General features: G+C 41.2%; 1 protein-coding gene across 1 annotated transcript; it reads right to left on the bottom strand.

Moving 5' to 3' along the window:
* Positions 1 to 342: 342 nt before the first annotated feature.
* Positions 343 to 11,959, bottom strand: PPP1R17 (protein phosphatase 1 regulatory subunit 17). The gene is made up of 4 exons (XM_029233000.1): positions 11,878 to 11,959; positions 8,024 to 8,176; positions 6,571 to 6,723; positions 343 to 413 (listed from the first exon to the last, which is right to left on the bottom strand). The coding sequence occupies exons 1-4, from the start codon at positions 11,957 to 11,959 to the stop codon at positions 343 to 345; spliced, it is 459 nt and encodes a 152-aa protein (XP_029088833.1).
* Positions 11,960 to 23,521: the final 11,562 nt, after the last annotated feature.

Raw genomic sequence — 23,521 nt, 5'->3', positions numbered from 1 at the left:
TTATCCATGCTCTTTGCTCCACGAATTGATCCAGAAGATGCAGGTGCTGAGCACTAAAGCTTTCCCTGTTATCTCCCAAGTTAGGATGATCTGCTTCCTTTCCACTGCATCAGAAAATGAAAATTCAAGAAGTGGGAATAGAAACCAGATTCAAAAAAGAAGAGGAAGACAGAGAGGTGACTGGCAATCTGATCTAGTATGCCTCCTGGGGAAAATGTGTCTGGATCTTAAAGGCGGACTATGACAAAATGAGAGCAGAAACAAGTCTATTTTTTCTAGGTTGCCATAGGGAACCAATCTAACCTATTTACAGGTGGTCTTAGGGGAAATATCTTTAAATAGCTATTTGTCACCATCTTTTTCATCATCTTCCATGATCACTTTGGGTCTCTCGTCCCTGAGCAGTGTCACACCTGCAAAACAAAGCACAGATCTGCAATTAAGTTCCTCTAATTAAAATATTAGACGACCTTACAGCATAGACAGTACACAGGGGCATGGCAACGCAGAAACGTTTTAATGTCTGCAAAGCTAAAGGTGCCAACAGGGAGAGGGGGAACTGAGGGGCCTTATTTGGCCTTCCCAGAGGAGTTGTGGTTCAGTGAGAACACCGTTATGGTTATAAGAGATGCTCAACCTAGGTGTCAGAGGCAACTTTCACCCCCTTCTCTACATTCTACATTTAAGCTTACAGCAGTAGGATGGAAGCATATGGATTTTGGAGTCTAACTGCTTTGGACTCATTCTGCCACTCACTTAATCTGTGTTGGGCCAGATAGCACCTTCAGACCTAAGTTTTCTTGTATGTAAAATGAGGGCATTAATATTTATATAAAGGGTTATTGTGACAACTAAATGAGAAGTATGTAATAATTCTTAGCACAGTGCTACAGCCATGAGCAACTTAGTTCTTCCTTTCCTTTCACAATTTGCTAGTTTATTTTCCCTTTGAAAAGAACTGGTAAGCCTCATGAAGTCAAACTAAACATATTTTACTAACATCTGGGAGAATATTGAGCTGAGACTCTGAACATCCTGCTTCTGAATGTCGGTGCTGGTAGATGATAAATTTTATGTGGTTTAGAGCAAAACGAGAAAATAAGGAAAATGCGGTGAATTTTTTTCATACAGCTATGGCTACAATTCTGTCTTTTATTTTGAGATGATTCTTTTTCTTATTTTGGGGATTAAAATATCCTTTCTTTTATGAAATTTTAGGGGTGTTAGATGGTTGTTTTGTCAGTATCCTTACTAGGAAAAATTCGAAGTTGCTATCCCTATGTTAGGCTCACAATATCTTGTTTTTAAAAGTTTACTAGTCTGTGGAATTCAGAAGCCTGAGCACCATTTTCTGGACTGATCAGCCCAGAAAAAACTATCCAAGGAGGTGTGGACGGTTCTGCTTATCCTGTGAATTGTGAAATCGGTTATTTTAATAAAAGGAAAGGGAGCTGTGATTCAGGGCCAGTCCTCCATGGTTTCTGTCATCCCACTCCAGTCAGTCAGCTTTGTTTACCCACCTCTGCCTTGAATCACTCCCCACCCTTCTCAGAATCAGAGACCTTTCTGTTCATGAAGCATTTCATAAAGATCTAAACTTGAGGGAGGAAAGCTGTGCACCCCAAGAGGCCTTTCTACAACACTGGAGTCCATTCAACAGTGGCAAATTGACGAATACTATGTGTTGATCTTAATGACTATTCCTTTGATTCAGTCCCTCGTTGGTTCATATGGGTCCTTTACCAATTAGCTGACATTTATTGGAGGAGAAAAACAATTTCAAGAGTCTGGCTGAAAATAAGGCTTTTGCATAAATCACTTATGAAGCAGAGTGGGAGATATTTTCTCTTATACCAGTTGCACAGAGGTTTGGATTTTAATTTAGAATTAAGGCTATCTTGATCGAAGAACACAGAATTAGCTATGCTGAGCCCCCAAGCATTCCTTGATATTTCTTCACATTACACCAAATTTGGGTGGATTCAATGAGGACAGGAGCCTTTAAATTCCCAGATCCTAGTCAACTTTCTGGTTATTTTAAGTATCCTTGACACCTAGTTGTACAAGCATCTGGGCCAAAAAAAAAAAAAAAATCCTGGGATTTCAGGGAAGGGAAGAGGCTGTTAAATCATCAAGGTCAGCCCTTCCCAAAGTGGGCTAGGTTTTCCACAGGGACACAGGAGATACTTTCAAGTGGAGGTGAACTAGTATATTAGTATACTCTTATACTATTATATAATAGTATATAATATAATATACATACAATAATATATATTATATATAATATATAATAATAGTATACTATTATATTAGCATAATTAAGCATTCATTCTAATGTCTTATAATGAAGGAATATACGGTAGTTTATCAAAATCTTGATTTCATGGATATCACTGCTTAGGATGAGGCTTAAATCAGTAGCATCTATATGTCGTCACTGTGTGCTTATCCTCGATGCTTCATATCATTGCCTTTGGTCATTCGAAGATGAATGAGATTTAACAAACACTAGTCTATCTGATTTAACCTAGTCTTGATCCTCACATTTTCCTGTATAAGCAGAGGTGTAGTATTGGAGAAATGTGCTCTAGAGCCAGAAAGCTTTCCCTTCATTGGCCACTGAACTTGGAGCAGGTCACTTAACCTGTCTGAGCCTCAGTTTATTCGTCTGTAAAACGGGAGGAAACATAATCTGTATCTCCCACAGGGGGTGATCCCGCCAAGATAGATTTAGCCCAACATTCTTTTATGCTTCAATCACACCTTACATGAACCTCTGTTAAAGTACTTTACACATTGTAGGAATCATTGGACAAGACATCGTCTCCTTACCAAACTATGAGATTCTCAAAGGATATTCTAACATCTAGCACAAGACTTGGAATATAGTAGGGATTTAGAAAAATGTCACTTCTTTCTCTTTCACTCTCTATGTAGAAGAGTTTAGGGCACTTGGTTGCTTCTTACAGCTCGATGTGTTTTTAAGGCTAAAGCTGTTAGTCCAAGGTCTCTAAAGGGTCAATTAGCCTTGCAGCAAGCTGTTTTAGGCCATGATCCCCACCAGAGCACCATCTAAAGCCAGTCACCTGCATTACAGATGTGTGCAGATCTAAGGCAGCCAGGGCTAAGACACCACCCCTCCTGATAAACCACACCAGAGAGAGCGCTCTATTCCCGGGAGGACAGAAGAGGTGTCACTTTCAAAGGACACATCAGGCTCCTTTCTACAAGTACCATATTGAGCTTTGATCTCCAAGTGTTCACAGCTCATAGGCCAATTTTTCAGGAAGTTTCTCTTCAATGCTTGCAGCCTCATTATTCATTACTTTCTCCAGTTCCTTTTGCCACAGACCTCAACTGAAGACTTCGCTTCCTCTTAAGCAGGTCTCGGCTACGCAGATCTGACCAATCCCAAACCAGTTCTCCCTGCCCTGCAGTTCCTTGGCCCTGGCAACTGTGGGTCACATTGAGAGCAGAGCCTGGGCTGGCAAGGAAGCCCGAGATGACTCCTCACTGCTTAGAGGAGTTGTCTGATGGTTGGAAGCTGTCAGAGAAGCTCATTAACCTCAGGGAATGAAGGTAGTTAGCTAGAGATTTAAAGAAGAGAGTGAATCCCTGTCCAGCCTTCGCTTGCCAAGGGCTAATGAGAGGAGATGTCTCCGGAGTGCATTTTCCTGTGAGTTCCTCTCAAGACCCTTATTAGAACCAGTGTGTCTCTCTGAACCTCTGCTGAAGGCTCCATTCTTATCAGCCTAACTAGCATTTCGATTACTGCCAAATCTTTAGATACTAAAAGGCTCTTCAAAAATAAAGTACTTCAGCTAATATGCTAATGAAAGCTAGAATCATTAGAACACTATCTATAATTGCAAATACTTGCAACCCAAAGATTTGCTGATTCAATGAATTCCATAATGTATACAGGCCACTGCTCCAACTCTTGTGTACTTTGCACTGTTTGATAAACATTTTTTATTTGTCCAGGAAGCTGCTCTCTTAAGATGTCGATATTGGGACGTAAGCAGCCTCCATTCCCAGAGAAATAGAGCTTAACAGCTTAGGAAGTTCCTTGAATCAGCAGGCTTCTATGGAGAGGTAAAACACTGTGACTAGAAAAATTCTCACCTTTAGAAATGATTTAACTTATCTCAAAGAATATAAGTTTCTTGAGGACACGGGGAGGGGGAAGGGTAAGCTGGGACAAAGTGAGAGAGTGGCATGGACATATATACAGTACCAAGGGTAAAATAGACAGCTAGTGGGAAGCAGCCACATAGCACAGGGAGATCAGCTCCGTGCTTTGTGACCACCTAGAGGGGTGGGATAGGGAGGGTGGGAGCGAGATGCAAGAGGGAGGAGATATGGGGATATATGTATATGTATAGCTGATTCACTTTGTTATAAAGCAGAAACTAATACACTACTGTAAAGCAATTATACTCCAATAAACATGTTAAAAAAAAGAAAAGAATATAAGTTTGAAAAGAGATAGAGGTGAACTAACATTTATTGAGGACCTTCAATAAGCCAGGAGCTGTGCTAGGTGCTTTATATACTTTATTTAATTGTGTTAACAACCTTGAGAGACAGATTTTATGGTTCTCCTTTCAGAGATGGATGAAATGAAGGAGGCTCTTATGGTCTGTTTCCCAAGGTCACAAAGCTAGAATGGAGCAGAACCAGAGATCAAACCTACACCTGTCTGACTCCAAAGCCCATGTTCAGTGCTGTGTACTAAGGTAACCCTCTGACCGTCAGTATTTTTGTTCCTCTACTAAGTCTTCCCCTAGAAGGACTTCAATAAAAACAAATACAAGAATGAGCAGAAAATAATCAGTCTCCTAATGGAGAACTTGAAACTGCTAAATCATGATTGCCAGATGGAATATCTAATGAACAGATACTTATTGAGCACGGCTATATAGGAGGGACTGGACCGGATATCAAGGTGAATACCAGCAACACAGGGCAATCCCAGGCCAATTCTCATGACGTCATCGAAAAAGTCTTTGATGTAAGTCAATTTAAATAACAACTACAACAACAGCAACAAAACCAATAAGGATAATACTAAAAGAGAGGGCAAAGTCTTGGTATTTGCATGCCCAGCTCTAATACAGAGTTAGTTCAGAATAAAAAATATTCGTTTTGGCCTTGGAGGGGTCTGTTGGCAGAGACTTTAAGCTGGCTGAGTCTTAAAAGGTGACTAGAATTTGGACAGAGGCAGAGCTTGGAGGAAATGTGTGATGGGTTGAAGGATCAGTATAGGTAGGGATGCATGTAACCTATGAGAAACATGGCCGAGGCAGGTTCAGACCCTCCCAACTGGTCCTTGGTCCATTTCTCCAGACAAGTGCTTCCTCATGCTTCATTCCTCCTTGCCTGGCTCTTCTCAGAGGTCAGTAACCCTGTCTGCTCCCCTGACTGTCTTTTCATGATGTGTTCTGAGCCGTCTTTCAATTTTGTTATTAGATGCAAAAATGGGAAAATACAGTTTTATAACAATGACTAAATCTAATCTCCTCCCAAGTGTCCCTTCTGGATTGCTAAAATGCTACCAGTCCAAACCATAGCATGGTGCAATGAAAAACTGCTCACAGATGAGACAGACCTGGACGGGAGCCCCAGCTCTGTCATGTAACAGTGTTTGAACGTGAGCATAATTTGATCCATTCATCAATCGTTCTAATCATCCCATCATCAATTAGTCAATCAGCCATCCATCCATCAATTTCATCAACAGAAGACTTTAGAGTAGCTAAGTTACTTAAATTCTCTCTCAATTTCTTTAGCTGTAAAGTGAGATACTAGTTATTGTGTTATTCAGTTGATTTTTGAAAATCCACAAGACATGTAAACTCAGTAGCTAACGTTAAGTAGGGTTTCAATAAACATTAGCTTATTTTCTCTTCTGCCATTCTCCCACCCCCAACTACTATATAAAACAAACACGCACTCCGTCTTATACTCTAACCGTGATTGTGTATGTCTTTCTCCCCAACTTGTACGTAAAATTCTCAGGGACAAGACTATACCTCACACGCTGACTGCCCTGCCCTGTAACGTGGGGTGGTGCACATAGTTCAGCAAGATGTTTTGGTTTGATTTGACACATATTAAGAGAGCTATCATTATTTCTGCAGCTCTCCTTCTCTCCCTTTCGCTCTCTCTTTCTCTTCTTTTGAGGATTTGGTAAATATATCCAGGTGTCTTGGGAGACTCAGCTGTCAGCCATAGAATGCAAGATTCCTGGAAGACTGGGGAGGAGGGTATTTAAACTCTTTTCAAGGACCCACTGACATTTCTATTTCATTGGCTCAGTGAATTCGACCAGTTCTGCTGAAGCATGAGTTATGCTCTGATCATCACCCAGCTCCAAGTCAGCCCCAGGGGAGCGGCCAATGAAGGTAAACCTGAAAGGCAGCAGTAAATGCTGTTCCTCCCCGGGCCCTTCTTTGAGACACAGATTGCTGGGCCAGGACAAAGGCCATGCCTCTGGCACGTCCAGATGTTAAGCCTGTTGACCTGTTTCCATCACCCCCTGAAAATGCCCTGCACCAGCTCTTTTACCTGCTGCAAAGGGGGACACGTGCAGGGCAGGTGTGTCTTTTCTCCGTGGCTTTTTCTGTTCCAGGTCAGTGTTATGAAGAGCTGGACTCATTTTGCCTTTTGGATGTCTCTCTTGGACATCGTATCTTTTAATTAAATGTTCTGAAAGCACACCTGCATAATTAGGGGAACAGAGGGAGAAACAGGGTCAAATACATGCATCCATATTTGCACATACACCTGGTGATGGTAGTCAATAGATCTTTTCAAACATCTTAATAAAAGCAGTTTCTTTAAAATAAGAATTAGTATTTATTGAGGCTACACTAGAGAACATCATTTGTGCAAAGGATTTTACATGTCTGATTTCATTTTAGCCTCACAAAACCCTGAGCAATTTAATATTACTACCACCGTCCACTCGCTGAGGAAAGTGAGGCAAAGACATGTGCCTGAGGAATGGAGCCCAGGTCTGTCTGCTGCCAAAGTCCACCCGCATTAGAGCGATGGGGCCTTTGCTGTTCCATAAGCCACGGGCTACACTCTTCACTGACTTAATTAGTCCTCTACTTCCACCTACCTGCCTACTCTCCTCTCTTCTACGCGTGAAAGTTCTCTCCATCTGTAGAATGGAGAAAACTCTCTAAAAACAGCCTCCTCTATAAAACTGTCCACAATTCACTGCCCACACTGAGCTCCCAGGGTCCTTATCTGAGGACCTCCGTTATGATGTTACTTCTTGCTGTATATTTCAGCTGTTTATGTGTTTCTCTTATTTCTTATAAAACTGAAAGAAAGTTCCCTTTCAGAATGCTCTGTGTTCTATTTGTTTTGTATCCCCCTGAGTGGGTTGTGAATAGAGAGGACATTAAATAAATGGCCTGGAGGGAAGGGGTAAAGGAAATAAGACAAAACAAAACGTTTGGAAACAAGAGAGTGTCACATGCCACATGCACAGTTGTTATAGAGACTCGTTAGCTGTTCACCAGACAGTTTCACTCTTCTGGGCACACAGCTGGGCTGCATTTCTCTGCCTCCCTTGCAGTCGGATGAGGGTTGTGACGGAAGGAAGTGTGTGTGCCACTTGCAGGCTTGCCAGTCCTCCACTCTGTCTGCCCTGGGCCTGCTGGAGGCCTACAGTGACTTTAGAAGCCGTGTAGTGTTGATGTCCATCGACTCGAGTCCCTGCGGGACTGTTTGGAGCACAGCCTGCCTCCCCCGCCCCCAACTTCCACTGATGAGGGAAAAGTAAACTTGTATTGTGTTATCCACTAATATTTTGGACCATATATATATATATATACACATATATATATTATAATGGCTGGCCTTATCGTAACTAAGACAAATGTAGAGATTGCAACAATGATTTTAAAACATCCAAATATTTAAGGAAAAAATTGTAAGACCAATGTGATCTAGAGGCAAGCAGTTCCCTTTTACAGATGTGCAAACTGACCTCATTGTTCATTACCTGGTATGAAAGGTGGGATGTGCAGGGCCGGTGTATCTTTTCTCCTTGGTTTTTTCTGGTCTGACTCAACATTCAGGGTGACTTGTACATTTTTCCCTTTTCTTGGCTTCTTTTTGAGATCACAGTCCTTAATAAACTGGTCTGAAAGGTCATCTGATTTTGACAAGATGCAAAGAAAAAAAGAATATTACATAAGTGTCCAGTTATGGACTGGTTGGATTCCAGTTATACCTGATGATAGGAGTAGAAGTCGTGTGGTCTGAAAAAGAAAAGTATTTATTTATTGTGGCCTCTTCTACAGCGGACTTTACATGTATAAATCATGTAATAAAACTAGAATTCTGTAAAATTCCAAATGGAGAGAGCTTAAATGGGATGGATAATCAAGGCAAAGAGGAATTTTAAAGTATAGTTAAGCAAGGCACAGAGTGGGTTTAAGTTACATTTCTGATGGGAGAACAGGTGTCAAATGCTCCTTCCCAATTTCCTTTGCTCAAGCCTTACTCTCTTTGGAGAGCCCAAGGGCCGGTACGGCGCCTTATGCTCTCTTTGGCCTTGTAGTTGGGTTCTCAGAATGTTCCTCACTGCCTTCATTTCTATGACTGGCCAAGTCACACCAGTGATTCACACTTACACTTCAGCATTGGTCTTTTTAAAAAATTTTTAATTTTATATTGGAGTATAGTTGATTTACAATGTTGTGTTAGTTTCAGGTGTCCAGCAAAGTGATTCAGTTATACATATACATATATCTATTCTTTTTCAGATTCTTTCCCCATATAGGTTATTACAGAGTAGTGAGTAGAGTTCCCTGTGCTGTACAGTAGGTCCTTGTTGATTATCTATTTTATATATAGTAGTGTGTATATCAGCATTGGTCTTTACCCTGCCCCCTGGCTTTGCAATTCTCCTATTTGCCCATCCTAACCCCAGGTCCTCGCGTCTTCTTATTCATCTCTTTATTTTCCTCAGTCCCCTTCATTACCTCACCAGAGCTTTTGAAGCCTCGATTCTACATCATGTCCATCAGATGTCATTGTATGTAATTAATTCGATCCGATCACGCCTTGCCCATTAAAGTATTCTCTCTGTTCCATTTTACTCCTCTGTGCTTTGGTTTATGTTGCTGTCCTTTGAGCTTCTCTGTCACTGTTCTAGCATTTGTTCATTCCATAATGATTTATCTCCTGCTCTAGATAGAGCCTTCTTGGAGATTAAAGATTATATATCCTTTTGATAATTTTATTCTTAATTGCCTCTCCCACCAATAAATGCTTGCTGAATGGATAAATAAGTAGAGTGAGACTGATCTAAGTTCAAATCCTGACTCAGTTTCTTGTTAGTTCTGAGAACTTGGACCATAATTTGTTTTTTTTCCCTTTTTTTGGGGGAGGGCTTAATTTCTAGGAACTTTAATATTCTCTCAAATTTTAAGGTGAGGATAATATTAAATTGGTGTGTGTGTGTGAGAGAGAGAGAGAAGAGAGAGAAAGGGAGAGAGAGAACTAAATTTGTTAAGGATGGTAAAGCATTTGATACATTTGATATATTTCATATCCTCAAAAAATGTTCACTCTAGCCATTGCTTACCCCCAATACTTTCCCCAAGGCTCAGAGGAAAGCCAAACCCTCCCACTCCCACCCCATCATTGTCTTTTCTTATTAACCCGAGTCCTGGGTGTCCTTTCTCATTTTCTAAGTATCCACAGCATTTTTACTCATGTTAACACCTTTAAAGGGTGATCTAATGATTACTTATGCATATCTTCTTGGCCCTCTTTTATGACAGGTGTCTTATATTTTATCTCCTTAGCAAAAATGAATAAATATTTGTTGAATGTAGGCTTGAATGAATGAACTCAAACATATTATGGATAAGGAGCTATCCCGTTAGGATTCAAAGAAGGTGCAAGGCAGTGAAGCTATTTGTCTCTCTGGAAACTCACTATGGCCTGGATACTGTCCAGCTAGATTTACAACTATAAATGATGTTGGGGAAATTCAGAGAGTAATTGGATTTTTTTAAATCCCTTCCTCTCTCCCTCCCTCCATTCCTTCCTTCCTCCCTTTTGTTTTTCCTCTCTTTCTCTTTCTTTTGTTTATGAAAATATTCAGGTCACTTTCTTTAAAATATTGTGGATTAAATGTGTCAGACCTTTTCACTTCACTTTTGTGGGTCTAGACATAACCTGTGTCATTCATTCATTTATTTATTCAACAAACATTGATTAAACCTCTACTGTATATGCCGGCATTGAGCTAGGACTAAAAAGAAAAGTAAGAAATGGACCTTGCTTCCAAGTTACTTATGGTCTATTGGACGTTATATCTGGATGATCCTTTGTTTTAGAAAACCCAATACGTGTGAGGAACCAACTATCAGAACTATTTAGTGACTCTATATCATTATGCCTGCCTCATCAGAAGATCATAATAATAACCAAAAACTCAAACAGCATCATTCTTCAGCCATATTTAATAGTAATAAATGTTTCCTTTCATCGAGGAGATTTTAATAATTTCATCCAATCATTTCAATTTAATAAGCATTGATTGAAATTGTACTATGTGTAAGGCATTGGACTGTATGATTTTATGTTTACATGCATGCAAAAAAAGGAGATGAGAAGGGGACTTTATTGAGTACTACTTATGTACTAGGTGATTTCACCTCATTTTAGTGTGTGGGATGGACCAACACCTTTTCTGATTCGTCAATGCCTGTGTTCTACCAGCTGTTAAATATTCACACCATCCTGTATATTATCTCATTTAGTTCTCACACCATGCCCACGAGGAAAGGTACAATTATCCCTAACCTGCAGATGAGAAGACTGAGGTCTAGAAGGCCAGCTAAAAGGCTGACGATTCCACTGCTGTCAGGTTATGGCATCAGGATTAAACCCAGGCTCTTGAGTCTATGTATCTTAATGCCAGGCGGAAAATGTAATTTTAAAAATTTATTACCACAGAGCACAGTTCATTTCCCCCCATATTATCCATGCCATAGACATTTGTTGAATGAATTAAAGTGGCTCAGAATGAGTGCTGCCCAGCTGTGGGGTCTCTGGAAGTACAGGCTGGCTATGGACCAGCCATGCGTCACCGTTCAACCCCAAGAAGCGATTCAGGGCACCGTACAAAGAGCAAGGCATTTCCTTCAATTTTGACTTTTACTTCAATTGCCTTTTCTCCCATGTTTGGAGAAATCCTGAATATAAAATATCTTGATGGTAAATGGGGAGAGGGGAGAGGCAAGGGGAGGCATAACCAAGCGAGGCATAAACAAAGGCTATGAATATGCAAAAGGCCCACCCATCAAAAGTCTGAGTGTCTCATTTTTAGAAATGGGTAGAGGCAGAAATGTTTCTGGTATTTTCATTACAAATGTTATGCAAAAAGTCAGTTCTGGAAAGGAAACAGATTGACAATAAAGCAGAAAAAGGCTATTTAAAATTCTGTCTTGATAGGCAAAGAGAGATATTTGAAATATTTTATTGGCACTGCACATGGGGTGTAAGTGTGCCGGGAAGTACTGGAAACAAGCTATAATGTCACATTCCATTTATTGCCTCAAAAGTGCTCTGCCTGGGGCTCTGTCAGACCCAAAAAAGAGGACAATGCCTTTCCCCTCTTTTTTAATTCTAATGAACTTCTCTACAGTGCTTCAGCTAATATTTACATGGCAGACCCCACAGACCCATGGCTATTTGCCCATCCATCTGGTGTTGGCTGTCATCAAAAGTCACAAACTATCAGGTTTCAGGGGGCTCCCTCTGACTTGCTTGCAAACTGAATGTCAGGGATGCCCCCTTTCTGACTTTCACCATTGACGTTCACACTGGAGCATTTACCTAAGTGGCCACAACGAGGGTCAAGCTTGTCCAGTCTGTCTTCTGAGAGCTCCAGTGGCTGCATTTGCTCAGTGGACATCATCAAAGGAGGGCCCGTGTGTGGATTTCTTCTCCAGCACCACAGAAGTATAGAAACAAGTCCATTAGTACCTCTTTTGTTTATTCACTCACTTGTTAAATAAGTATATCTACTGAGCACTTACTACTATGTTCTCAATTCGATCCTATTTTTAAAGTCTGCTTCTTCTACTTAGCTACTAGAAGCTCCAAACTTAAGATTTAAGCCAAAATAAATGAATCACACACACACACACACACACACACACACACACACACATTATCAGTAATTGTCACGTATCAAATGTTCAATATTTGCTGTCTTTCAGAAGCACTGTGGGAGTTTCAAGAATGCACACTTGTAAAGTCTGAATTAGAAAAGAGTTAGCCGGGAGTTACAGAAAATCTTGATTAAACCTTGCCTGTATTTTTTTCTGTTGAGCTCTGCAAAGTAAGATTATGCCTACTTCACAGATGAGGAAACTGAGGATCAGAACATCTAATTAAGTTATTTAGTCACACATCTATTAAATAGCCAAGCTTGGATCCATCTCCATTTCTGAAGACTTCCACTAGAGACCCAAGACTCTTCAAACAGTGGCTCCTTTGAATCGAAATTGAAACAGGCTTCTGGTTTTCTACCATTACCTTCTTATAACTATGAAGTAATGAGACTTCTTCCCTATCCACATTACAACAGTCATAGAGACGTGGTAGGAAAATATCTAGGTCTTGAAATGGATCTTTATTATTTTCTCCCTAGAGATTTCTGACGTTATAGCAAATCTGTTTCCTCTTCCTCCTCCCCCCATAGGCCCATTTTTCCTAAACCGCAAATCCATTGAATTTTTCAGAGCTATTAGTTGTAGCCATTCTCCAGAAGGAGTAGAAATTCAGAATGGACATGTGTCAGGTCTGAATGAGAAATGCATTAGTTGAGATTTATAGGAAATCTTCATTAGAGTCTGCCTATATTCTGTTTCTTTTAGATAATTTATTACTCATGTCCTACCATAGCAAGAATGGTTAGAGAGCAAAAAGATTAAAATGACCCAACTGGCCCTTTTTTCTTGAGATTCTTGGATCACTGGCATGCAGAGGAACACACAGACCAACTGTGTCAACATTTCAAGCTCACAGAATTAGTTCAACTCAGTTGTCTTCTGAGGAATAAGCCAATGTTCTCTGGGAAGGCTAGAGGGCCTCTCCTCCTACAAGCTGAGATCATTGTGTAGCAGATGGAGCCATTAACGGATTGCTTGAGCCAGCTTTTAGTGTCATTCTGAGCAGACTGACTTCACTGAGTGACTTCAGCAGAAATCAATTCAGACCATTGCTTTTAGCGTTTGTATAGAGACTGCCAACTCCCTGGGACCATAAGGAAGTATGCTGTTAACTTGGGTGGCCGGCCCCTACCTGCTTGCGTGAAGAGGAAAGCTATGGGACCATCATTCAGGATGAGTGGGCTCAGTGTTGGGGTCTGGAGGCAAAGTCATTCAGATATGGCCTGTGTACCTACTCAATCTTTCATCTCTTTGGGCAGAAAGTCATGGGCCCTGTCATAGACTTTGTGCTGAACATCACCCCATGCAGGAACTAGTTAAAATATTCCTTCTCTAGAAGAAGAGACTGAGACTCAAAGAGCTTAACATGACCTACAACTAGTTACATATTTAGAGTCAGTCATCGTTTGAACTCAGGCTTCTTACCTTTTACTCTAGGTCCTCTCTGGCAGGAGTACCCCTCTCCTTCTCTCCAACCTAATGTAAACTGTTTTTTGTACTTGGATCATATGGCTGCTCCTATGTGCTCAATAGCTGGTTTATTTAATTTGAATCTGAGCTTTCAAGTCAAATAGACCTAGGTTAAATTTCAGCCCTTTACCTAAAAGCAGTAAGACTTTGATGAAGTGGCTAAATCGTCATGATGTAGTGAGGGTAGATGGAGCCCAAGTGCAATATAATCGTTTTTGCCCTTTCTACCTACAGCCTATTGCTGCTGTGGTAGAATTTGCCAAGGTGAGCGTCTTCCTGGTGCACCCACAGACTGGTACCCGGGGACATATGGTCCTCTCTGCCCCCATTCTTAGCCTCAGTTTTCTTATCTGTAAAATAGACTTAATAGTAACTATCCCAGAGTTACTATGATGATTAAATAGTAGCTATGTGCTTTGCACATTGTAGGTATTGAGCAAATGTCAGTCATGTAACATTGTCTATACCGTACTAGATAGCTGGCTAATGAAGACCAGCTGACGAACTGAACAATTCTAAAAATCATTGACTCTTTCATTTTCATCTAGGTGCTGACCCATGGGACAGCCAGCCACCATCTGAGCAAATTGGCTTTCACAGTACTGGACTTGAGAGAAAGGAGGCTGCCCTTGAGAGACGAACGGTGCAAGTGTCAGAAGTCCACGGACAAGGTAAGGGTACCTGGTGATTAGTCACAAAACTGACACATGCCTCCTCCCCAAGGTAGCACCTAGTGTCTATGGGGGACACATCACTATTTTAAATCAGTGTGAGGGAAAAAATGATGGTAAGCCTCTGTTTACTAGGAGGCCGAGAGATGATTTTCACATTTGGGATTTTACTTTACAAAAATACTCCATGCTGGGCAGGGATGCATTTTGCCCATGGGATTAGAAGCTACTTTTACTATGGATGATGTCACTACAGTATTCTTGGCTGTAAAAAAAAAAAAAAAAAACCTTCACACAAAGAAAGGAACGAGTACACGGAGGAGAGAGGTATTTGGAGTTTAGCATCACCTTATTAATGATCGTCATTTTATCTGCCTGTTGAATCTTAGTATAAGATGACCCCGTCTCCCTACCCCCTCTGCATTTCTACCCTCAGTGAGAAGGGGTGCTCAGGATAATTGAGCCACTGTAAGTCAGGAGCTAGTCTAATTCTTGAACTAGGAAATGGAGTATTTCTACTTCGTATTCCTGACTCTGCCCATGCACTTCTCTCTTTAATTCAGTCTCCACCCCAAGCACAGCATATGGATGTTGCTTTTGTCATGCTGCCCAGGGAATGTTCCATCATCTCCCCTCAACAGCTTGCTGTAATATGGGAAATTTCTGAAGAATCAGCTCTTTCTTTCGTACCTAAACACCTGGTACCCTGGGTCTTCAGATTCCAACCAAAGGGCTAGGGACTGAAGAGATGCTTTGGGGGTATTTTATAAACTATTTTCTAGTCAAAGATTTGTGATCCTTTAGCATTCTCTTGCCGTTTATTGGTTCAGTGTGGTCTCTGAATTTGAATACTCGCACAGTGACGACTGGGACCACCACTGTGACTGTCAGTATTGGCCCTCTCAACCTCTCCTGAAAAGCCTGGGGCCACATGTATGGTGGAAATCAGTATATTTTTATTATGTAACACCTCTAGAGGAGTCTCAGGAAGCTCCACAATCACAGGCATTACTTCTGTAGCAAAAATATGAATATTCACACTAAATCACATAAATAAAGCCTACAAAATGATTCATACCTTTCATGTCAGGTTTAGCTACCAAATGAATTTATGTTGAACCTAACAACAACAAAAACTTTTGGCTTTCAGATTTTTCCATTAGAGAAGAAAGAGCTGTGGGTCTGTATTACTTTTCTCATTGTTGTTTGAAAGAATGTGGGTGTTTTGTTGTAGCACGTACAAGAGACCAGGTGATGGCATATCAGGGGTTTGAGGAGGTTTTCAGGATCCTGACGCTAAACTCTCGTAACTCCTCTTGGTAATTCTTACATTCCTTTTCTCAGAGAGACACTTGTAAACACAAATGCCACTGAGAGAGGAGATACGTTAACTGATGTCACCACACACAGGGGTTATTAATGATAAAGGTCTCTTTCTCTTTTGAGAACAGGAGAAGAAAGGTCCAGGGAGCTGGGTGCCAGGGAAGGAAGCTGGCTAGGTTGCAGGGCAGGAACGCCAGAGCAGCCTGCTGAAGCCGAGGACACCTTTGAGGGAGCCTGTCTCCACTAGCTCAGTGCTGGTTCCTATTTCAGGAGGACAGTAGTGCTATTTCTGCAGCTAAAAAAGATTGGTCAGTTCACTTTAAGGTCAGAAGCTGCTCTGGGCATGTTGTCCTTTCTCTTAACACTGAGTAGATTTCTCAGTTGGGTGTTAGCATATGTAGTTTAATTCATAGAAAATTCCTCACTGACTGTAAGCATTTGGTGCTGTGAGGTGATATAAGGTAGAAACAAATGCTTGGTTGCTTGTCCCACTCTCTAGCTGGGTGAACTTGGGAAAGTTATATGTCCTCTTGGAAACTTAGTTTCCACATCTGTGAAATGGGCACGATAGTGGCTCTTCTCCAGGGTTGTTGAGAGTATTAACAGTACAATGTGTGTCAAGCTCCCAGCCCAGATCCCAGCACATGCTACCATTTTAAGAATGTCAGTTGCTTTCTTTGCTCTTTTAGTCCTCTGCTTGGAATTACAACATGTACATCTAAATTGAACCATTGGAACCATTTCCTTGTCCCATCTCTGGCCTTTTCTGAAGCTAATGATGAGATAAGAACAATCCAAGGTACAAACCAACTGCAGAACACCCATTTCCAGGCCTTGGCAACATGCTAATACTGATTCTCAGGAGCGAGCTGACACTTAGCCGAGTCATGTGGTATTCTAAAGAATTTCCCCAAATTAGTCAGACCTGGATTTACTTGATGGAATAAAAAGTTAGAAGGTTATGTCCACAGCCCAATGCGGTGTCTGGTTAAAGTAGCCTCTGCTTATGTAAAAATTCACATCTTTTGTCAAATCTTTTTTTAACCTGAGGACTGAATTCAGGTTAAAAGTACCACGTTTTTAAATCAAATTTGTTCATTTAGAAGGCCTAAATTGGCAGTATTCCTCGAGGAATGACTCTTCCTCGAAGTGGGACAGAGAGGGGATTTTTTTGATTAGGACACTCTCCTCAGCCTTGGAAGATAAGCCTCCCTACACTGCTGTGTGAATACGCAGATATTCCTGTGTTCATTATGGAACTTCGCAATTTAATTTGCGGGGACTCTGGTTCCTACACAACTCAGGAGCCCACCTCCCTTGGAAAAAATGACTTGCAAGTGGTGACTCTCCCAGCTCCGCATCCAATTCCGGCTTAGTCTCACTCCAGAAAGCATCGCCATCTCCCACGCCCCCTGTACCACCAGCTGCAACCTTCTTTGTCCCAGCAACCACAAAAGAGCTGTAACTTATTGGAAGCTTGCTTTTCTCACCATAAAAGTTCTCAGAGTAAAAATCCGAAGCACTTACCAGTCAGTGCAGGTGCTGAGATGAGAAGGCAAGTGACGGGGAGGAAGTGTTTCCTCTCTGAAGCTGGGCCGGCTCCTCAGTGGCAGTGGCTGCTGCTGCCCGGCTTCAGCTCCTCTTATCAAGGGACCAGCTGCCGCTGTTGCCATGGGGATGCTCTGTTTCTCAGGCGCCGGGGGCAAGGGGGATGGAGAGGGAAAGAGGACTCATCTCGCGGCCACTGCTCCCTACCGTAATAATTGTCCATTACAAAAACAATGCACAGAGTAGTGCTTTGAGGGCCTGGTATGCAAGGCTGGAGTAGTCCAGACAAACAAGCTAGGTCCTTTAATCCCCATAACAGCCTTAAGCGGTAGGATTTTTTTGGCCTGGCTTTGCAAATATGGAAGTTTAGGCACAGAGAGATTAAGTGACTTGCCCCAAAGGTGCCACAGCTAATTCTGACCCTCAAATCCATTTGAATTTAAGTTCAGAGTACTCTCACACACCACTGTTGCCTCTTGGAGTAGTATGTTGATGAGAAGACGAATAGTATCGCTGACATTTACATAAGGTTTCCCACGTGCCAGGCGCTCCTCTTTACACATATCAACTCTTCAACCCTCATAACAGCTTTGCAGGATACGCTGCTGTCATCATGCCCATCCCACTGATGTGACATTTGGGGCCCAAGTTCTCACTGCTAGTAAATGGTGAGGCCAGGGTTTGAACTGGGCATTGAATGTTAGAGTCCATGCTCTTAACCACTTTACAGTCCTGCTCACCAGTGAGAGCATTTTAGAAAGAAATAAAACATAACAAAGAATGCAGCCCTCACCCTATAGGTGGGGTATGGAGGGCAGGAAAAACTTGCTCCTTCAAAGGAACTAAACCAAATGTTCTAGTATTAGGAATACACATGCACTCCAAGAAAGGCTTAGGGTCAAAGGGTATTTAAGCAAGTTGTGCGGGAGGTGACGTGCTGTCAGATGGAGAGGAAGGGTCCATGTTTCCCGTTCGCTCACTGGAGGAAATGTCCTGTGTTGACTGGAGGAACAGAAGTTTGTAGTCACTGGTTTGGGCATCAAGAGCAGGGACGTCAGTCTGGGAGATCAGGTAGGGATCAGTATAGGCTGGAAGGACTTGAGATCCCTGAGGGTAATCAGGAGGCTACCCACCAATACTGCCCAAGAAATGGGTTCTCCCAGAAGAGGTCTGAGCGCTTTCCAGGCATGTTGTTTTCTTTCCTCCCTGAAGATGCAGGCTGTGCAGGTCCTAAGAAGCTCCTCATTGACCTCAACTACCAGTTAGTTCCCAGTATTGAGTTGGTCGATGCCTCCTTGACATTTGCCAGCATCTCAGTAATAGAGCAAGAACTCATAATAACAAGTTCATCCTGAGGTTGACCCCAAGGGTTAGAATGTCTTCAAATGCCGTGGTAGTGAATCAGTAGAGAGTAGTCTTCCCTGTTTGATCCACCTTGCCTTGGTCCTTATTGGAAGCTCTAGGACAGAGATGAAGGCTGCCAAAAGGTAATGCTCCTGGCTAGGAAGGGAAACGCCTGCATGCTGAGGCAAAGTCCCTAAAAGCGGCTCTCAGTTCCAAACTGCCTGCTTTATCCTCTTACCAGCAGCCTTGTTGGCCAACAGGTTAGCAGCATCTTCATCTCCAAACTTAGGTGGAAAGAATATACTTTCTGCCTAGACTTCTCAATTCTTTTTTAAAATTAAACCTTTTTTTTTTTGGATAACTGTAGACTCACATGCAGTTATAAAAAATAATACAGAGAAATCACCTGTAGCCTTTAAGTAATTCCTTCAGTGTTACCATCTTGCAACACTATAGTCAAATATCTCAACCAGTGTACTGATATGAGCAGTCATATCAGTATCTGCTCATATCAGAGCAGTCCCGTCATCGTGAGCCTGCCTCACGTTAGCGCTCCCCCCCCAACTCTTCCTGCCCTTACCCACTCCTTAACCACAGCAACCACTAGCCTGCTCTCTATTTCTATAATTTTGTCATTCCAAAAATGTTATGTAGCTGGAACTGTACAGTATGTAACTTCTTGAGTTTTATTTTTGTTTGTTTGTTTGTTTTTAACTCGGCATTGTTCCTGGTGATTCATCCAAGTTTTTTCATGTATCAATAATTTGTTCCTTTTCATCACTGAGTAGCGTTCCACGGTATGCACCAAAGTTTAACCATTCACCTGTTGTAGGACATCGGGATTGTACCTGGTGTTTGGCTATTACAAATAAATCTGTTATGAAAATTGATGTACAGGCTTTTGTGTGAACGTAAGTGTTCATTTATCTGGAATAAAGCCCAGGAGTGAAATTCCTGGCTCCTATGGCAATTGCAAGTTTAATTTTATAAGGAACAGCCAAACTGTTTTCCAGAGTGGCTACACCGTTTCATATTTCCACCAGCCATTTATGAGTGATTCAGTTTCTCCACATACTTGTCAGCATTCGGTGTTTAATTTTTTAAAAGTCATTCTCATAGGTGTGTAGCATTATCTCATTATGGTTTTGCTTGCATTCCCCTGTTGAGTAACAATGTTGAACGTCTTTCCATGTGCTTGTTTGCCACCTGTATGTTTCTTTGGTGAAATGTGTTTTCTAATTAGATTGTTTGCTTTTTGTTTTTACTGTCGAGTTTTGAAAATTCTTTATATATTCTAGATACTAATCCTTCTTTACCAGAAATACATTTTTGCAAATGTTTTCTCCCAGTCTATAGCTTATCTTTTCAAACTTTTAGCAGAGTCTTTTGTAGAGCAAAAGTTTAAAATTTTTATCGTCTCATGTATCATTAAATTAACTTTAAAGCATAAAATGTTGAGATTATTTCTGGGGCCCTTCAGAGAAGCTGAACAGTGTTAGGAATTTTAAAACACTCCCGTCACAATTTCCCAAGTTCAAAGGGAACATTTTCAAAGAGAGAAGAGAGTATGAATTCTTTATTTCCTCTTTGGATAGACATGTACTTCTCCGAAGTTCAGGTTGTTGTGGTGGTGTTTTTTCCAGGGCTTTCTATGCGCACTTTAATTGATTATGCCCAACCCCCCTTTTAAGACAGATGTAAGCAGCAACTGAGATGGCAGATGGTAATGTAAATTTATACCTCAGAGGGTTCTAAATAACAGCCACATATGTGCAGTGTTGAAGCCATGGACCCTTGGCCTACAGTGTTCCCAGTGTAAGAGCAAGGAGCCATTGTGTACGTGACATGATTTGTAGGTCCAAGAGCCCTCTGATGAGTGGCTGAATTGGCTTCCGGCTTCATTCCTGATGGATGCCTAATGGTAACTAGCTTTAAATGAACGTATTTTCATTTTAATCACAAATATTCAATCTTTATGAATAAGAATGATCACAGTGATAGACATTTTCAGACAATTTATTTCAGTCAGTAACCTATAAAATGTGCACTTGAAATATTTGCCTTCCAAAATCAATCTAAGGCAGTTTCTGTGTTGATGGGTGTTGGGGCTCCAGCTTTTCAATTAAGAAAGAGAGAGAGAGAGAGAGAGAGAGAGCACTGAATATTTGTAGGCTGGTTCTTATCCCAGAGATCTTGCTGGATCACTTTGGTTACTTGCTTCAACACTCAGAGAGGAGAATTACGGTTTCAGATCAATATCTTCTGGTAAATAAGTGTCTCTGTTTTGCTTTGGGAAGCTTTGAAAACAATTTTAGCTCTTTATAACAGAGGACTGTTTGACTTTATCTATAAGAAGTTCTGATATCATTTATTCACATCTAATTGAAATAAAAATATAGAATACATTTAACCTTCCAGAAATTGTCAAATACTTAATAAGTGCTTATGGAAATAGGAAGTAATATTAATTCACTTCAGGTAATTGTAGATTCACATGTAATTATAAGAATAATATAGTGAGATAGAACCCTTTCTGTATTGTGCTCAATTTCCCCCAATGGTGACATTTTTTAAGACTATAGCACAATATCACAACCGGTTATTGATATCCATACAATTCACCTATCTTATTCTGATTTCTCCTGCTGTGCGTGTGTGTATTGTTTCATACAATTTTATCACCTGTGTAGGTTAGTGTATCTACCACCACTGTCAAGGTACTGAACATTTCCACCACCAGAAGGACCCCTCATATTGTTCTCTTATTTATTTATTTGTTTATTTATTTATTTATTTATTTATTTATGGCTGTGTTGGGTCTTTGTTGCTGTGCGCGGGTTTTCTCTAGTTGCAGCAAGCAGGGGCTACTCTTCGTTGCGGTGCGCGGGCTTCTCATTGCGGTGGCTTCTCTTGTTGCAGAGCATGGACTCTAGGCTCGCAGGCTTCAGTAGTTGTGGCATGTGGGCTCAGTAGTTGTGGCTCGCGGACTCTAGAGCGCAGGCTCAGTAGTTGTGGTGCACAAGCTTAGTTGCTCCGTGGCATGTGAGATCTTCCTAGACCAGGGCTCGAACCCGTGTCCCCTTAAGCACTGTGCCACCAGAGAAGCCCCCATGTTGTTGTTTTTTTTTTTTTTTTTGCGGTACATGGGCCTCTCACTGTCGTGGCCTCTCCCGTTGCGGAGCACAGGCTCCAGACGAGGAGGCTCAGCGGCCATGGCTCATGGGCCCAGCCACTCAGCGGCATGTGGGATCTTCCCGGACCGGGGCATGAACCCGCGTCCCCTGCATCAGCAGGGGAACTCTCAACCACTGCACCACCAGGGAAGCCCCATGTTGTTCTTTTTTAATCACAGCCACCTCCCCACCTCCCACTCCTGTATTCTTTGCCCCATCATAACCTCTGGCCCTCTGGCAGTCACTAACCTATTCTCCATTTCTATAATTTTGTCATTTCCAGAATGTTATGTGAATGGGATCATACAGCATGTAACCTTTGGTATTGGCTTTTTCCACTCAGCATAATTCTCTGGAGATTGTTGCCTGTATATTCTTTTTTCTTGCCAAGAAGTTTTCTATGGTACGGATATACCCCAGCTCGCCTAACCATTCACCTGTTGAAAGATATTTGGGCTACTTTCAGTTGTCATTTATTACAAATAAAGCTGCTATGTACATTTATGTACAGGCTTTTGTGTGAGCATAAGTTTTCATTTCTCTGGGATAAATGCCAAGGGGTACAATTGCTGTTCTGTATGGCATTTGAATGTCTAATTTTTTTATATGCAACACGTTTTATTCCAATCACCTCTCAAAACAGGTTTCAATATGGTGACAACTAAGAGAACACATACACGGGAACGAGGCAGTGGGTTGTTTAATTTTATTAAAAATTACCAACCTAGTTTCTAGAGTGGTTATATCAGCTTACATTCCTGCTAGCAACGTGTGAGTGACCTAGTTTCTCTGCATCCTCACCAGCATTTGATGTTGTCACTATTTTTTATTTTAGCTGTCCTAACAGGTTTGCAGTGATATCTCACTGAAGTCTTAGTTTGCATTTCGCTGATGGCTAATGATGTTGAACATCTTTTCATGTACTTAGTTTGCTATCTTTATATCCTCTTCAGTGAAGCGCCTCTCCATGTCTTTTGCTAATTGTCTAATTAGATTGTCCAATTTTTACTGTTAAGTTTTGAGAGTTATTTATATATTCTAGATATTAGTCTTTTGTTGGATATGTGGTTTGTAAAGATATTCTCATAGTATGTAACTTACCTTTTCATCTTCTTCACATGGGTTTTGCAGAAGAAAATTTTTAAATTTCATGAGTCTTATTTAATAGAGATTCTCCATTGAAACCATCTGGGCATAGACATTTCTTTTGAGAGCTTTCAAATTACAAATTCAATTTCTTTACTGGTTCTAGGTCTACACAGATGACTTATTTCCTGTGGGTTAAATTTTGGTAGTTGCTGGTTTTCAAGGATTGGTCCATTTCTTCTAAGTTATTGAATTATGAGCATAAAGTTGTTTCCTTATTATCTTTTAAGTGGCTGCAGGATACATAGTAATATCCCTTACTTCATTCTTGATATTGGTGATTTGTATCTTCTCTCTATTTTTGTAAGTCTTGCTAGTGGTTTATCAATTTTACTGATTTTTTTCCCAAAGAACCAGCTTTTTGTTTCATTGATTTTGCTCTACAGTTTTCCTATTTTCAGTTTCCTTGATTTCTGCTCTTATCTGTATTATTTCCTTTTTTCTGCTTGCTTTGGATTTATTTTGTCCTTCTTTTTTTTTTTTTTTTTTGCGGTACGCAGGCCTCTCACTATTGTGGCCTCTCCCGTTGCGGAGCACAGGCTCCGGACGCGCAGGCTCAGCGGCCATGGCTCACGGGCCCAGCCGCTCCGTGGCACGTGGGATCTTCCCAGACCGGGGCACGAACCCG

The sequence above is a fragment of the Monodon monoceros genome, unplaced genomic scaffold (genome assembly GCF_005190385.1).
Source record: "Monodon monoceros isolate NGI ecotype Baffin Bay Population unplaced genomic scaffold, NGI_Narwhal_1 Super_Scaffold_2, whole genome shotgun sequence".
NCBI lineage: Eukaryota > Metazoa > Chordata > Mammalia > Artiodactyla > Monodontidae > Monodon > Monodon monoceros.
Note: the sequence above shows the minus strand (reverse complement) of the source record. Positions and strands in the feature narration are given on the sequence as shown.

Coding starts and splice junctions, on each gene's coding strand:
- PPP1R17 (XM_029233000.1), bottom strand. CDS start 11,959: ATGATGTCCACTGAGCAAATGCAGCCACTGGAGCTCTCAGAAGACAGA. Junction 6,724..8,023: donor CATCCCACCTTTCATACCAG/GTAATGAACAAT, acceptor CTAATTATGCAG/GTGTGCTTTCAGAACATTTA. Junction 414..6,570: donor CGTGTCCCCCTTTGCAGCAG/GTAAAAGAGCTG, acceptor TTTGTTTTGCAG/GTGTGACACTGCTCAGGGAC.